Source organism: Misgurnus anguillicaudatus, chromosome 13 (genome assembly GCF_027580225.2).
Source record: "Misgurnus anguillicaudatus chromosome 13, ASM2758022v2, whole genome shotgun sequence".
NCBI lineage: Eukaryota > Metazoa > Chordata > Actinopteri > Cypriniformes > Cobitidae > Misgurnus > Misgurnus anguillicaudatus.
In genome coordinates, this window is record NC_073349.2 from 11,125,536 (window position 1) to 11,144,178 (window position 18,643).

General features: G+C 36.1%; 1 protein-coding gene across 2 annotated transcripts in view; it reads left to right on the plus strand.

Annotated features, from left to right (window-relative positions):
• Nucleotides 1-18,643, plus strand: part of cntn3a.2 (contactin 3a, tandem duplicate 2) — a 116,266-nt gene that overhangs the window by 76,000 nt on the left and 21,623 nt on the right. For both annotated transcript variants that reach the window (XM_055188235.2, XM_073875003.1), the window contains 3 exons: nucleotides 6,428-6,555; nucleotides 11,201-11,370; nucleotides 18,126-18,243. In XM_055188235.2, the coding sequence (XP_055044210.2) occupies nucleotides 6,428-6,555; nucleotides 11,201-11,370; nucleotides 18,126-18,243 (416 nt within the window). The remainder of the gene's footprint in view (nucleotides 1-6,427; nucleotides 6,556-11,200; nucleotides 11,371-18,125; nucleotides 18,244-18,643) is intronic.

Below are 18,643 nucleotides of genomic sequence, written 5' to 3' on the forward strand. Positions count from 1 at the left end.
ATCATTCTAAATATATACAAATTTTATTTTACGTCTTTAAGTTTGTAAACATAATTAAAGCGCTGTATTTGAAAACTAGTCGTACAAGCTTTAAGACCCTGAGGAATCCCTGGGAGGAGTGACGTAAGAGGGAACTTGCGCATAAATTAAATATCTTTAAAAAACAACAGAGGACTAAATCACGATAACAAAATCAGTCGTCCGGTGCAATATCTGACATTATCTGACATTAAATCGATTTGCACAGATTAATTAGTACTTCACCTCCCACGTGACATCATCAACTATGTTGTTAAACCAACATGGTTCAAACAACGAATGTGCGACAAAGTTACTATGCTTTCGGGAAACAGTGGCGACAAGCTAGTTGGTTTCTCCAACTATGCATTGTAGTATGGTGTCATTATTCGGAAAATGCACCCCTGATTAGCTGGCCAATCAGGGACAGAGCTTTTCAAATCTGTGCGTTTCAGAAATCTGGAGTTACAAAAATGTACGATATGTGGAAAATAATGTGTTTTATTAACCATAAAACAATGCGAACACATTGTATTATACCAAATACACAAAATAACATTGTTTTTAGCAATGAAATATATGCTCTTTAAAGCAACACTATGTAGGTTTTTTTTACCTTTAAATAATGTCTCTAAAATTATTTCAGTGATAGAACAACTTTTAACTGGACAAATTGTACTGTTGCTGCAACCTGAGCAGCCTCCTAGCTGCTACAAGCACACTCTGAAAGTGGTGGTGGAGGGTAGGAAACACAGCTCCGCCCCTCCCCCCGCCTGCAGAAGAGTGTCTGATACCAGGCACTGTTGCGCTTTTCAACCACATGGGGGAGCTGTAAGTCATTTTTACATGGAAACTACATATTGTTGCTTTAATTCAACTTAAAAAATATAAGTTAACTGAAAAAAATTGTGAAAAAAAAGTGTTAACTAATATTTTAAGTTGAATCAACTCAACATTTTAAGACAACCAGGTAACTTATGTTTTTAAGTTGATCCAATTTTTTACTGTGTTTTTTACAGGAACAATATACATAAAATGTAGAAATGGTACCATGAATAGAAATAAGTCTAATTTAATGTCACAAATAATACTCAATTTTATTATTTAGGTCAGCTGTTTTAAAATAAATTATCTAGGGGCCACTTGTCAGATGGTTCCCTCCATCAGGGACCAGTTGAAGAGTAACAACAAATATAAATGTTTTCACAAGCTTGAATTCGACCTATATGCAGTTATTGGCAGGGTTTTATTGACGTATGGACAGACTTTGAGTGACTCATCTCTCACTCACAGCAAGCAGACTGCTCTCCTCTTTACAGAAGTAATGATGCCTGTGATTGTGTTTCTTGAGAGCGGCAATTTTCTCCTTGCAGATTAGGCAGGTATCAGAAACATCATAAACTGGCATCGCAACAGTCACTAATCCAAAGAAATAAAAACTAAAAATGCATACGATTCGGTTTAGTATTTGATTTGTAAATTCATGAATAACGACCAACATTTCGGCATTAGAAATACTATTGTGACTACAGAATGTGAAATTTGATATTCTGAATGTCTTAAAGAGTAACCTTTTTACACCTCAAGAGCCGAAAAAACAGGCCGATAGTCTCACAGGTCATTAGTTTAAGACCTCTGACCTATGTCAAATTTAAGGCACTAAAGTAAAGATGAAAAACATGGTTTATGCATTGTTTACATGTACAGTACTGTGCAAAAGTCTTAGGCCACCATCACCAGCTTTGTTGTTTTGGCAAAATTTTAGGCTATGTTTACATTAATGCGTTTATGCTTTAAAACGCGTTACTTTTGCTACGTTTACGCCTTTCATCTACACTACATCACCGTTTTCGACCCTCATAAACAGATTCGTTCGCAAACGCTGAAGACCCTGTTTTAGTTTGAGAACTCAGACGTTGCTCTGAGTGTAAATGAACGTAGACGGAGTCTTATGTAAACGAACAGCTGATATTAACGTGACAGCGCATCATTTTTAAAGTAAAAATTATTTTATTGATGTAAATGTTGGTTTGCAACGGAGGTTTTGCCAAAAATAGTAAACATCTACCAACCAGCTATTATAAACGCTATATCGGATTGTTTTAACATGTATCCTTATAGATAATGTCTGTTTTATATTAATGTTTGAGTATTGTTGGGTTTAATGTGTTTATGTTTTGTTTAAATTTAGTTATCTTACGAATGATAGACTGTAATTTTATACGCCATATAAGCGTTGTAAAGGCCAATATGAAGGGAGAATTGTAATGGGTCAGACATTATTTTCCAGTTTAATGTAAGTTTTGTTTGCTACTTTAAAATGAATTTCGTTTCAGATAATTTGTCTCTTAATTTTAATCGATGTTTTGTTGATAAATTTTGTGAATATAAATTAATAAAAACAATAAACTCAACGTCATTAATATAATGCTCGTTTAGGCGCTTGGCTTTTAGCTATTTGTGTGTTGCTAGCGGAGGACGTGCACGGACCTCGCACACTTTTAAAAATTAATGCAATAAGCATTTCTGGTAGGCTAAAGCAATACTTCACTTCTTACTATATGTTTAATTGAAGTTTGCATTTGCTGAAATTTAAAGACCTTTCTGTTTAGTTATAAAATCAAAATTAACCTATTAATCATATTAATATGTTGTAGAGGGAGCTAGAACAGTATAAGTGTTTGTTTTGTTTAAATTTAGTTAGCTTACGAAAGATAGACTGTAATTTTAAACGCAATATAGGCGTTGTAAAGGCCAATATGAAGGGAGAATTGTAATGGGTCAGACATTATTTTCCAGTTTAATGTAAGTTTTGTTTGCTACTTTAAAATGAATTTCGTTTCAGATAATTTGTCTCTTAATTTTAATCGATGTTTTGTTGATAAGTTTTGTGAATATAAATTAATAAAAACAATAAACTCAACGTCATTAATATATAATGCTCGTTCAGGCGCTCACGCTTTTAGCTATTTCTGTTTTGCTAGCGGAGGACGTGCACGGACCTCGCACACTTTAAAAAATTAATGCAAAAAGCATTTCTGGTAGGCTAAAGCAATACTTCACCTCTTACTATGTTTGATTTAAGTTTGCATTTGCTGAAATTTATTTTTGCTTCAAGTTCGCTACTGTTTAGTACTGTTCACTTGAATGCTTTTCTTTTTAAATCATAAAGACCTTTCTGTTTAGTTATAAAATCAAAATTAACCTATTAATCATATTAATATGGTGTAGGGGGGAAGTAGAACAGTATAAGACTTTCCCAAACACATTTTTATAGGTTCAAAAATAGTGTCTGTTATAGTTGCCAGCAAAGGACCCATGTATGACTTTTTGTCAATATCGCACACCCCTAGGCTGCGTAAACGTGCAAAGGTAAGCTATTATTAGAGTAATAAGTTATTTTACACTTATATGCGCATGCCCAGTTACGTGATTGGTCATGTTTCATGCGTTTATGGTGGTGTATAGTGTGGATGAAGATTCTTTTTAAAATGCCAGTATAAACGAGGATCGTTTTCATTTTAAAATGCCGTTTTAAAACGCAAATGCTCTAATGTAAACATGGCCTCAATGTCCATCCATATTTATTTTTCCCTCTTTTTTATGATACAAACAGAAAATACAGGAAATATGTACGCAAAATTTAAAACAAAACAATTTTCAGGACTAAATGTTTTCTTCAGGACAGTATTTAGTGTGACCTCTCTTGTCACAAAACACATCTTGAGCTTTTTTAAGGAGACTGAAGTCATTCGATTAGAATTATAAATTGGGATTTAATTTCATTTAGGTTTAAGAGATCCTGCAGCTGCCTGCTATTGCTCAAGTGGAAGGGGAGTTTACCCTAAGTACTTGGCACTTCAGCTTATACTTTTATACTGTTTTTACTACATACACATTTCCTGTATTTTCTGGTTGTATTCTAATAAAGAGGCTGAAAATAATTATATATGATCACATTGCAAAAACAACACATCTAATGGTAGCATGGTGGCCTAATTCACACCAGCCGCAGTAGAGGCGGCAAAAACGCGCTATTCGTGCGTAGTTTAACGCTTGAACATTTGAGTTTACTCGCTTCATTCGCGCTTGAAATTCTAGTCATTTGAGACATTCACACGGAAATTCACGTAATGGGAGGGGCTTCTGCGACTCCGCTGAGACTCCGCTCGCTTACTGTAATCAGATCACTACTACAGCAAGGTCCTGATTGGTTAACGCGGCGTGGAAATCTGCTCACGATTTTTCAACTTGCGCGTTTCGCACAACGCGTACCACGCCACAGGATAACTAATCATGTCTTTGCATTGACTTAACATGTAAATCACTCACGCTTTGGCCATTGAGGCGAAATTGCGTTTACTGCGACAAACGCCTCATTCGCGTCGCGAGACCTCCAGACGCGCGTCTTCACATTGACTTAACATTGAAATCACTCGCGCTTGACGCCTCTACCGCGGCTGGTGTAAACACAGCGTAACGCCGTCTTTGGCAATATTTCAGATAGCGATATACTTCCTGGCTCCCGTGTCACCCAGTCTTTTTCGTTAAGCCTCACAATGGGTTTAATTTGATATATACATTCAGACGCACTTACCCTTGGAGACATCCCCAAAGTGTCACAGCAGTGACGCAGCGCAAGTTCCCTCGAAAGGGAACTGTAACAATGTATCTTAAAATGTAACACGATGTAACCTTGCTCTCACTCACAGTGTCCCCATATTTAGTTCTTGAATTTGAGGGTATTGGACCTGGAATGTCATTGAAAGGTCCTTAAATTTGAAGTTAACTAAGGTGTGGGAACCCTGAAAACAAAACAATTTTCAAAAGTAAATGTCGTCTTCTGGCATCAGTCAGTATTTAGTGTGACCTCTCTTGGCACGAAACACATCTTGAGCTTTTTTGAGGAGACTGAAGTCATTCGATTAGAATTAGAAATTAGGGTTTAATTTTATTTAGGTTTAAGAGATCCTGCTGCTGCCTGCTATTGCTCAAGTGAAAGGGGAGTTAAGCCTAAATACTTGACACTTCAGCTTACACTTTTATACTGTTTTTAATACTACATACACATTTCCTGTATTTTCTGGTTGTATTCTTATAAAGAGACTGAAAATAATTATATATGATCACAATACAATTGCAAAAACAACACATCTAATGGTAGCATGGTGGCCTAATAGTGCATTCACACCAGCCGCAGTAGAGGCGGCAAAAGCGCGCTATTCGTGCGTAGTTTAACGCTTGAACATTTGAGTTTACTCGCTTCATTCACGCTTGAAATTCTAGTCATTTGAGACATTCACGCGGAAATTCGCGTAATGGGAGGGGCTTCTGCGACTCCACTGAGACTCGCTTCCTGTAATCACATCACTACTACAGCAAGGTCCTGATTGGTTAACGCGGCGTGGAAATCTGCTCGCAATTTTTCAACTTGCGCATTTCGCACTACGCGTACCACGCCACAGGATAACTAATCGTGTCTTTGCATTGACTTAACATGTAAATCACTCGCGCTTTGGCCATTGAGGTGAAATTGCGTCTACCGCGGCAAACGCCAGATTTGCGTCGCGAGACCTCCAGACGTGCGTCTTCACATTGACTTAACATTGAAATCACTTGCGCTTGACGCCTCTACCGCGGCTGGTGTAAACGCAGCATAACGCCGTCTTTGGCAATATTTCAGATAGCGATATACTTCCTGGCTCCCGCATCACCCTGTCTTTGTCGTTAAGCCTCACCATTGGTTTAATTTGATATATACATTCAGACGCACTCACAGCAGTGACGCAGCGCAAGTTCCCTCGAAAGGGAACTGTAACAATGTATCTTTAAGTTAACACGATATAACCTTGCTCTTACTTGAAATGTGTCCCCACATTTAGTCCTTGAATTTGAGGGTATTGGACCTGGAAAGTCATTGAAAGGTCCTTGAATTTGAATTTAACTAAGGTGTGGGAACCCTGAAAACAAAACAGTTTTCAGAACTAAAGTTTTCAGAACAATTATCACTATATAATTGCAAAAACAACAAATCTAATGGTAGCATGGTGGCCTACGACTTTTGCACAGTACTGTACATTTAAACTTTACAAACTTAAAATTCAAATAATGTGGTGGATGGGTGGTGGATTTTGTTTTTATAGCTCATGCAGCGCTACATTTGAAAGAAAGTTTGGTGTGAAAACACATTTTTCAGCCTCATTGGCTCTCGGGCAGCTGTACGCACAGAGCCGTGGAGAGAGTCCAATGTACAAAGATTAATGTCCGGTTTCGAAGAAACACATTATGTCCTACTTACCACATTTCCACTGTTCTGGAAAGATAAAAACATTTGCAATTGGAATCTTGCTCCATTATGAGTTTTGATTTGATTTTAGGTCATTTAGTGGCTTTGTGGTTTCTCCTTTAGGATAACTCTTGTCCCTGATGGAACGCTTCGAATCACAAATGTGACCAAGATGGATGGAGGGACATACTCATGTTTGGCTAGAAACCAGTTTGGATCAGCCAGCACTACGGGAAGACTGCTGGTAACAGGTGAGAGTTATTAGTACACAATTACTAGATATCCTTCATCTTCAAAGTGTTGATTTATCTCTCTGGTTTAGCAGTTTAGTACATATCGCTGCGTCTTTCGGTTAAAGTGTCCACTAGGGGCACTAGAGTCAGATTTAACTTGTAGGTGAGGCTGACTGGGTTCGATAAAACTGTTATGTAAGCATGGAGGCAGGAACCAACTAAGCCTTTTTTATCCTTTTGCTGCGGCCCTGTTGCATGAAGTTCAGTATAATGCATTCCGAATGAAATGCTGTTTGATTGCTTTATGGAGCGTACGTGCTCTTCTAGTGTAATGCGACGAGTCGAGCAGTTCAGCTCTCCAACTGGCAGGTTTGGTCTGTCAGCTCAATTCAACAGGGATAGGATACAGTGGGTTTTTGTGTGGTGTTGTAATTACCCATTTTCACGCTTCGCTTATGGCATTGCAATTACCCTGGATTACATTAATGGAGTGTGTGAGGGGTGCAGGTTATAGGTTGAGCGTGCACAATTTACAGCGAAAAATCTGGAATGCTGGTTTTGCACTCCAGGTTTTGCTGAGATCACTACAGTCACGTTGTGTTACTGCAGCTTCCAACAGATTTAAATATGAATTAGAATGAAAGTAACCCTGCATGTTGAGCAAAATACAACAGATGTTAGTAAAATTAGGCACTTTTAGTTTTTTATTGATGCAGTTTTTTAAAGGGGTCATAGCATGTTTTGCTTTGATCTTTTTAAATGCAAGAATTTATTCATTTATGAAAGCATACTGAAAACAAACCGCATCCCAAGTGTAAACTGTTAGATTTCTGATATCACAAACATGAGTTTAGTAACACATGGTTGCCCACATTTACATTTTCAATTTAAAACTTGGTCAAATATTTGTCAGATTTTTGCAGTTTTTTCTATTTCAGTGTGTGTTATGAATACAGGCTTTGCAATGAAACAATTCTTGAAAGACGGGTTACTTACCGTAGTTTTCGGTCTATAAGCCGTGTTTTTTTCATAACTTGGCTGGTGCTGCGTCTTATAGTCAGGTGCACCTTGTAAGTCAGTATAAATTAATTTTGACATTTATAAGGCAAGAGACAACATTACTGTCTACAACCGCAAGAGTCCGCTATATGCTGCTCCTGTATTTATGTAATTCAATGAATTCAGTAATGTGGAATGACGAGTATGCGAACTTCACGCTAGTTGGCTTGTTCGGTTAATTTACCCTATTCAACCTTCCAGGTAAGTTCTGTATTCTATGGTTTATCGTTTAAATAACTGATTATATTACTTTAACGTACAGACATCTATTCAGCCTGCTGTTCTGTCTGCTATTGTTTAGTTGAATAACTTGCCTTTCCAGATTAAATGTCTGTTCTTCGGCTTGGATTTTTTGAAAAATTTTTCTAAATAAATGCGACTTATAGTCCACTGCAACTTATATATCGTCGCTGCCTGATGAAACTCACGTATGTCCAAAACGGTAACTTTTCAGAAAGTGAAAAAAACACCGTATATCAAAAGCAGTTGAATGTAGCAGTGTCATACTTGGTACAACATATTTACATGTAACCATATTCTTGCCAGTGTCATGATATAATCCACATTTGACCAAAATTGAGTTTAAATGGACGTGCGTGCATATTTTACAGTAACTGTGATCGATACGCGTTCTTCCGATGATTAATTAGAATGGCCAAAGTCGCGTTTCGTATTGACAGATGAATACGCTCAGTTTATTAAATAGCCTACGTCTTGGTTAAATACGCTTACTTTATTTAATATTAATTATAAGTGTATTAAATGTCTCTTGCAAACCATTAAGGGACAATGAATCAATACACTGACATGGTAATGCTACACAACAGGGGCGTCAGTTTGTGTTGAAAAGTGGTGGGGACAAAAGATCTTATAAAAACATTACTGCAGGACGGGAAAAATATTGAATAACATGCATCAAAAATGGGCATAGCGTAGGCCAGTCAACAACAAGAAAATACTCAGCATAAATTTATAAACCCTCAACAATGTCGAATGCATACATCACACATGTCCCTGCAACACCAGCTCAACCGAACAATGCCAAAGCACCATACCGTAGAAAACAGCAGCGCGTTTAATAAATGATTACAATGAATTTCATTACATATGTACAAGAAAACACACCATAAGCATACAACACAACATATGTGTCTTAAGCATCGCTTGATTTTTCAGAACATTTTAACCAAATGCTTTCAAAAAGTGGTGGGGAAATCCCCAGCGTAAATATTACCAATGCTAGACAGATACTTTCTTTGCACAGTCCTACCGTAATTAAGTAACTCCTAGATGTTAGTCTGGGGTCCGGGGGAAACGTTTACCTCGATGGAAAGTCATTGTCATGTTTATTCGGCTATATCCAGTGCTGAGGTTCGATGAAACTTTACGAGACCGGCGAGATGCTTCACAGGCGGAAGATATGCGGCGTGATTGACAGCTTTGACACCAAACGGGTACGTGAAAATCAGATGACATGATTTCACAAGTTTTCATTGGCTATTTAGGTATGTGACGCATACTGTATATGGAAATGAACCTGGACATTCAATCTGTCGAAAAATCTCAAAATCGGCAAAATGAACTTACGTGAGTTTCATTGGACAGCGACGATATGTTATTTCGTCTTAATGATGTATTTTTTAATGATTCGGCTTATAATCCGGTGCTGCTTTTAGTCTGGAAAATATGGAACAATATGGTAAAAATGTCTGACATAAGCTTTACCTAGGTAAATTGCAAACCGCCCAGAAAGTTAAAATTCAAAATCCACTTTACAAATTTCACTATTTTCTTACATTGGTTGGATGACCCAGGAACATTTTGTAAATCTGTTTTGTTGTTGTTGTTTTGTGTGCACTGTAAAAATCTTTGCTGCCTTAAATTTTTAGTTGAATCAACTCAGATTTAAAAGTAATGTCAACTTACTATTATTTATCTTGACCGGAGATGAGTTGCTACCAGGGGCGTCAATTTGGGTAGGGACGCTAGGACGCCCCTACCAGTATTCAGGGAACACTGAATTGTCCCTAGCAATAATTTCAACCAAACAAATGATCTTTATTTATTTATTTATTTAACAACTGACGTCTGTCTGTTTCTTTTTTCTGATTGCTGTAAAATAAGTATAATGTGTTATACTGGAGTGCTGGAGTAGATTGGGAAGAAATCTGATGGTTCAGTATTTTACTTGCCTAGTCAGAATTTTCACTGACATAGGTAAAATATACAATACAAACAAAATAGGCCTATTTTTGTTGTTTTTGACATGTGTAACCTTAATAAATAGATACCTAAGATTAAAGGTGTCAAAGAATGCATTGGTACAATATGTTAAATTGTTCTTTGATATTTACATAGAAGGTATATAACTTTATTAAGTGCAAAAATGATCCAGAAACGATTTTACATGTCCATTTACAACCCCAGTATACAGTTACACCTACTGTATCAACATTACTGCTAATTTAGAAACACTGTATTGTATCAATCAATCTGTACAATAAACACAGAGAAAAAGAGAAATAGTCTGTTGGTGTGAATAAAACTGTACTGTCCTAGCTAGTTTACAGTAAAACATTTCTTTTATCCTCTACAGATTTCCACATTTCTTTCAATGACAACTTTACTGTGATGAGTAGAGCATGACATTAGTGCTCTGGCAGTAAAAGTCCATTAATTTTCTCTCTAGAGAAATTGATTTTTAGCGATAACGTATAAACCTTTTAAGACAGACCTGCCGTGAGCTCTAAGGTTGTTAATATACTGTACTTCAGTAAACTTTTTGAAACTTTCACAAGAATTGTATTCATTTGTGATGAAAAGCTTCATATCACTCAGGTCACTGTTATGCCAATATTTGTATTGCAAAAAAGTGGCCCTATTTACATACATTGAATGTCCTTCATTTACATTTAAATTTACAAAAACTAATCGAATGACTTCAGAACTTCAGTCTCCTCAAAAAAGCTAAATACTGACTGATCCCTAAAGAAGACATTTAGTTCTGAAATTTTTTTATTTTTGTTTACATATTTTCTGTATTTTTTGTTTGTATCTTAAAAAGAGTGAAAAATAAATATGGATGGACATTTAAACTTTGCTAAAACAACAAAGCTGGTGGTGGTGGCACACTTGTATAAGGATAAAATAAAAATTGTCAAGAATTATTGGCATTCTAAATAAATTTGATTTATGCATTCATTCTTGTAAATCTTGTTAGTGGTACTGTATGGTGTATTATGAAGTGCTACAATTTATATGCAAACATTTTCCAGAATGTACATTTTTAGCAGCAAGAAAACTGGATCCTTGTCAGAACGGAGCAAAAAGCTTCTTTCCAAAAAGCAGCAGTATAGGACCAATAATAAAAAAACAAAGTCAGGCTTATGGGTCAGAGATGATGATGACAAACTAATTTATAAGCTTTTAATGTTTTCTTTTGCTGAAAACAGCATTAAGGAAGAAAAGTCTCCCTTAAGACCTTACGTCTTCCAATTAGATGTAATGAATGCATGAAAATCAGTCATAAGATCTGCATGTCTTCATTTTTCATGTAAAAACTCATGACAGGTCACTGATTAAAGATGCATATCATTTTGAACAGATCCCACACAGATCACCCAGGGTCCAGTGGACATGGAGATCATTGTGGGGGAGAGCATCGTCCTGCCCTGTCAGATCTCCTGTGACCCTGCTCTGGATGTTTCTTTCTCCTGGGCCTTTAATGGGCAGCTGCTTAACAAACTCGACCAACATTATGAGCATGTGGGTGGGGTAAGTTATTAGTTGTTATTTTTTTAAATATTATATCTATTTGCATTATATATATTAAATGTTATATATAGGGCTGGGTATCGATTCTGATGTTCCAGATCGATTAGATTTCGATTCACCAGCTATCAAATCGATTCAATTTCGATTCTCAGATCGATTTTTATACTTGATTCTCGATTTAACTCAATGAATATAGATTTAATACAAATACTATATTTAGAAAAAAGAACAGTAAACATAAGTTTACAAGTGAGTAATTAATAAAAAGAAATTAATAGCCACAAACCTGAATATTAAACTCTTTTATTTTAGATACACTTGGGTACATTAAATCAGAACCCATCTCTAATTTTCAAATGCATACAATTATGTTAAATACAATTTTGATGCAAAATGAAAAATGTATGATGAAAAAAGTCAGAACAGTCGCATTCCTTGATCAAGCAGAATCAGGTTATTTAAAAAAAGATCTGTGGCCTTTGAGTATTGATTTTGAATCGACCACATTTAAAAATCGTTGTTGTTTTTTTGCTCAACCCTAGTTATAAATGTTCATCATAAAAGCAAACAACCTTGAAATTATTTTTCTTTATGGGAATCATTATGGTTTTGATCCCAAACTTACATTTTTACCCCAAGAGACCTGGAATTCATTCAAGCCATACATTTTATTAGTTATCTTGGTTTATGTTAGCTTCAGCATTTGCTAATACATTATAAAATCAAAAGTTGTATCTAACATTATTATATTGGTATCGACTAATGTTAACAATGATCAAAAACGCAATAAAAATGTTTTGCTCATGATTAGTTAGCTAATGCATTTATAATGTTAGTGTATGACCTTATCACTAAAGGCTCTATCTTACATCCGGCGCAATGCGCGACGCAAGTGTCTTTTGCTAGTTTCCACCCTGCGCAATTATAATTTTCACGTTTAGCGCCACGTTGTTTAAATAGCAAATGCATTTGCGCCCCCTTTTGCGCCCATGGGCGTTCTGTTCTAAAAATGAGGTGTGTTCAGGCGCATTGTTGGCGCGTTGCTATTTTGAGGCAACTAAAATAGACTACGCCATTGACCAACAAAAACCTGGTCTAAAGTCGATGGCGCAATATGCTTTTTGTTATTTGAGCGCATTAGTAATATGCGCCTATAAACGGGAGGACAACGCAGGTTTGCTTATCACATAGTACATGACTGCGCACGCAGCAGCACCAAAACGCTTTTAAATATGAAAGATTAAAGGATTGAATGTAAAAGATTATTATTGAGTCTCTTGGACATAAGTGAGGACTAATTATGAGACGTTAGAAGGCGCAAAGAGCTGCTTCACCTGTAGCCTGGTAAGTAAATAAATGTTTTGCTTTAAACAAATGCATCTGTTTTTAAATGGTTTTTTTTTAAATGCTACCTCACGGATTTATTGTATATGGTGACTCTGTACCTGTGGATATGGTGAGATGAGAAACATTTTTAAGTAATGCTTAAAACCAACTCATGACGCTGTCCAAGTGCTGAACCTTGCGGAGAGCCGTTTGTAAATTCTTTATCTCCTGTTTGTTACAAATAAGTATTTTTACAGTACAAACCTTTTCTTACATACTTGTAAATTATTTTTTGATGATATTGGATAGCCATACATTTACAGCAATTAAAAGCCTGCTTTTTTACTTCCATGACTAAAAGAAAACGATTTTTAAAGGTTTTAATAAAAAAATAACAATTTCAATACAAGTGAAAAACAACACAATTATTTAACATTAATCTTAAACTGGGGATCTTCTACCTCCGCTTAGTTTTTCAGTTTACAAAGTCCGTCATCTAAATAGGGATTAGACATAGCGCCAGCGCAACTGGCTTTTAAAGGGGATGAGAGCTGAGACTCTCATTGGTTTATTGCACGTTACACCCAAAATACTCCCATTACAATAGGACCAACCCTTTTCGACCATGCGCTCGGCGCACAAACCATTTTTCTTGTCGTTAAATTAGCAAAAGTGGATTCGGACATGCCCATTTAGACGTTGCGCTGTGCGCTTTAGACAATGCGCTTATATCGTTAAAATAGGGCCCAAAATGTTACACAATATTTAATTTTTATTATTAAAAATTACACAAATTATGTTTTTAAACTGCATATCCTGAATTTTGCAAGGTAGGTGACAATCAGCTTTTTTTCACTTTCAATTTTTCAGAATCCCTATTTTGTACCACACTGATGGAAAGTGACCACTGTATAATGCCTCTCTTATTATATTGTAAGCCTGACCCACATTTAAAAGCTTGAAGACTGGCCATGGATCAATTCATTCCTCCTTTTTGAGGTTTTTAGCTGTTGTTTCCATTGCTTAACAGCCCTGCACATTTACTTTGAGCCTCTTTAGCTCCTTTTCACAGAGTAAAAAATCAATACACCGCAACTTCTACCTTCAACCATCTAAAGTGTGATGTCCTCATGTGACTTTCGAATGGTCAGATCTCACATCTCAAGTCACATTGCTCTGGAAAGTAATGGTGCTTTCTAAAAAACGGTAATGACTTTTAAGACGGCGAGAATGCCCTAATGAGGACTGACTGGTCAATATTGGATGTGCAATATTTAACGGAGCAGTCCTGAAATGGTTTCATTAATCACGATAAACACACCCTTCGAAACGATCATTTCTCGTTCAAATCCTCGTAATGCATTTTAGGAAATGAAATGAGGGGATTGGTTGTGAGTCTGTTTGCTGCATTGTGATAGTAAAATCATTTAAGACTACTAGATTGATGAAATAAATGTTTGAAAATGTGAAGGTTTTGAACACATGCACGACACCCCCAGCATCTTTTAAGCCTTTGATTGTTTTAAGTAATTACATTCCAGTTCTTTTGAACTCTCTGATGTCGGCTGTCATTTTGGATTACAGGCCTGAAGTTCACAGTGTGGATTGACTAATTTTCATAATGTAGCTCAATTTGTAACCTTACATCTTTACTGCTGAAATAGCAGATTTACCTATTGTTTGCTAACCACAGTGTGATAGGACGCACATCTTATCTCATGTAATTTAATTGATCTGAAATCTAAGCACTTTTTATTAAATTAGTGTGGCTTTCCATGCCAAATGCTTCAGTGAAGCTGTGACCAGTCCTGAGTACAGACAAAATTAACATTCAAATTAATCTGTGTACAGTACATTCAACAAACGACACCAATAAAATCTTTTAAGAATTACAGACCGACATTCATATTAAATGTAGACTGTAAAATATTTTAACCCACCAAATTGAAAACTTAAGTTTAATTGATGCATTTGATTTTTTTAAGAAATGCACTATAGTATAAAACAAAGTGATATGTTGCAACTTTGAATTTTTTTTTTAGATTTTTAGTTTACAATGTAGATACAGTAATTGAGCCTGTCCTCCTCCAAAAATTACTTTATTTTGTGCAAGCAACTTGTTACAACTTGAAATTACGTTTTACAGTTAAGAATTTTTGTAGCTGTCCAGATTACTTCTTTTTTCCAATTAAACACTTTAAATGATTTGGCTTAAATAAAAAAAAATTTAAGAGATTTTCTTGTCTTGAAGTACCATTAGTACCATTTTTGAAGAAACCATATTTATAAAAGAGAACAAATGTAGGTAGGATGAAAAGTTTTTTTTTAAAGCAGTGTTACTTTCTCTGTACTTTCATTTAATGTTTATTTATTTATTTATTCTTTACGCCATTCCAGCATCTATGGCTATATTCATGGCGAGAACAAGCGTGTAAAAACTTATCAATGTTTGTTTACAGCCGCCGCCATTACCTCACGTGTTGATCATGAAAGCAGTATGTGTGCACACGCGAGTGATCCTGTGTTTAATAAACTTGCTGTGCGGAGATATGTGCTTAGCACAACTAAATAAGGATTGTATTATTTGCAATCGCGTATTTTATAAGAATACCAAAAACCGCGTCGAGTTTCCTGACTCGTGTGTTTGTTTATGTGTGTTGCCCTCGCGTGAAATGTTTGACGGAAGAACAAAGAAAACACTCGCGTCTGGAGATACTGACACACATACGCAAGTAAATAAGGATTTAGATGTCGTGTTTGGTGCATTCGGATGAAACGACAAGGAATGGAGAGACTGGATTGTGGATTGCGTATCCATTGACTGCAGGAGGCACGAGTTATGCATATGGATGTTTCTGCTCATTCACTTCAATGGCGCAGGGGTGTGGCGATCTCATCTCATTAAAGATACTCAGGTAACAAGAGAGAGACGGTACTTGTCCTCCTTCTCATACAGTTTACACCGAATGACAATATATGTTTTCGATCTCACTTGCATTATGTAGACATTTATCTTTTGTTTCTATGACATGTATTCGTTAAGTTACCGTTTATTTTTCTTACGCGTTTGAGAAAGTACTTCACTGAGGGAGAGAGAACAAAACGAGCCTCATGTTTATTTTCTTAATTTTGCGAAAAGCACAACATTCTGTTTTTATTGGGAGTGGACAGAAAAAAACTAGACACTTTAACATTTTAAATGATGTATGAATCATATCTCTATGTCCAAAATCAGCAGAGTTATCTAAGTCTCTTTGCGGAGTGAATGAAAAATAAAGAGCTTGCGGGGCCCGCGCCGCAGTCCACCCCAGAGTGTTAATTCATACACAAGTGGATTCAGCCAAGTTTATTTATACCAGGGTACGGTCCTGGAAAAGTTATGGAGTTTTAAAACTTAATTTTGCAGGACTTGAAAAGTGCTGGAAAACGAATAAACCCAGAATGGTTTTAAAAAGTCATGGATTTTTTCCAAAAAATACATTTAAAGTACAGTAAAATAGTACAGTAAAACATAACATTTTAATCAGGCAATCTTGCGATCAGACACGTTGAGGGAATGCTTGCACAGGGCTCCCAAAGCTAAATGCGTCTCCGCCCTGCTCTTCGGGTTATCTTGACTTATAGAGAGAACAAATATATTTAAATGCTTTTGCATTCTCTCACAGATTTGGTTGGGTAATTATGGTGTATGTAATTCAGGCATCGGGTATTTGAGTCGCGTTTAAACGTGCACTCGGGTTTACTTTCACTTTCCCGCGAAGCCGGCAAGTCATTAACTGTACTGAGAGCAAGTTCAATTCATTCAATTCAATTCATTCATGTCAGTAAAAAAAAATGTGAAAAAGGCTATGTGCAGAACTCGCTCTTAAAGCGACAGTAGCCCCTATTTTTCTGATCTGAAAAATGATCTAATATGTAGCTGGAAAAACATTGTATGATCCAAACTTTGAGTTTCGTGACCTTCTGAACTACTATTAAATGGTGAGTATATTCAGTGTGGAGATGAACAGGAACAGTTGGCCTGCTTCCAGTTTTTTTGTTTGTTAAAAAAACAATAGCAGAGCAAACATTGTGGCCCTGTAGGCTTTGTATTGCCAAAATTTGGCTCATGGTGTAAACTAACTGTTCTATGCCCTCAACATTGAGTGGCATTTTCTTATCTGTGACTTCAGTTAATTTTTCAAATCTTATATTTCAGAAGACAGTTTTCTTCGTCACATTAGTCATTTTAAGGTGATGTCAGTGTTACTGGATATTTTATTAGTTTTATGTATTAATACTGCTGCCTCCCATTTATTTACTGTAAACCTACTCACTGGTAACCATCTTACTGGTACATGTAAGAAAACAAATAGCCTGTCATTGTATTTAGTTTAAGTGTGGTACATATACATTTGGGCATTTATCCAAAGCAAAAGGCAAATTTTCATTGGATTTTTATTCTTTATTATGTATACATGGAATTGTCTGGGTCATGATTTTTGCCTGGAAATTAATGGAAAAGTCATGAAAAAGTATTGGTAAAAATGTGTAATTTGGTATCTACAATTCACCTAACTTGCATGTTTTTGGCCTGTGCCAACCAGAGTACCTGGTTGAAAATCATAAAAAATGCTGACACTTTTTTTAAAAACACTAGCAGGGAAAGAGTTAACAACTCAAGCTGCAATGAAAGTCACTGTCGATTTACATCCATCACTGCTGATGCTTCTCCAACAACGTACACAACAAACTGCAGCTTCTTTGGCTTTTGCATTGATACTGTGGGTTATACCAGTAACATGCCCGTGTACATTGCCTGCTAGCAGTCTACATGTGCAATTGCATGTTGATGCAAACAATGACATATATTTATATTTTCCACAATCTTAATAAGTTTTCTTGCATAACTTTATAATTAGATGTGTTATTATATTACAGTATGATAATATCTTTAATAACTTGCCTTTTTAGAGTACTGCTTCTGCTCCACTTTCAAAGTTCCTCATCTTAATGCAAAACATTCTTCCTTCTTTATTAGATTAATTGCAGTATTTGGATTTTGTTTCCATCACATCCACGCTTCGGTATCATGGGGTGTCGGCACACCAAATCCAATCACTCTACGTCTTTAATGTAATTAAGCTCTATTTAGCCAATTAGTCAGTAGGTTTGTAAGCTAGATTCTGTGCAGTGCTAAAGAAGCCTAAGGGTTGGCCGGAGGGAATGTTTATCCATGACGGACGTTTCAAACAAGCTTTGCCAAAAGTCGCCCATTAGCTGTGGAGTTCAGCCACATTTTTATTCACTAAACCCAGTGGGACGTCCACGCTTACTGAATCACTTGATGTGGGGCATTACAAACAACTCGCATATCTTAGTGGCGCTTTCAAGTCCTCCTTGATAAGGCGGATGGTAATGTGTATTTGTGTGTGTGTTTATATCTGTAGAGCACATCTGGAGATCTGATGATACGAAATATACAACTAAAACATGCTGGAAAATATGTCTGTGTGGTCGACACAGATGTCGAGAGTTTGTCGGTGGCAGCCATTTTAATTGTGAAAGGTAAGTGCCCATTGGAAATGTATTATTAGAATTTGGATGGAAAACTTAAGTCAAAAATTAAATAAGCATTTTTATTTTCCATAAATTGTTAGAAATTCCATAATTGTTTGCATAAGTGGTCGCTCTGAGGAATTTTTAAAATAACACGTAATCATATTTAAATAAATGAAAAGAATGAAATGACTCAAAAAAGATTTGTTCATTTTGATGAACAAGATTCAAAGATCCGAATCAGAAAAATTATCCAAACTTCCCATCACTACAATGTGTACCTTTGAGGTACCAAAATGAATCCTTAAAGCCCGGAATACACTTTAGGATTTTTGCACTGCTATAAGATCATTACCTTATCACACTGTGCGACATGGATTTTTTTTAAACTTGGGTACGACAAGCAGGT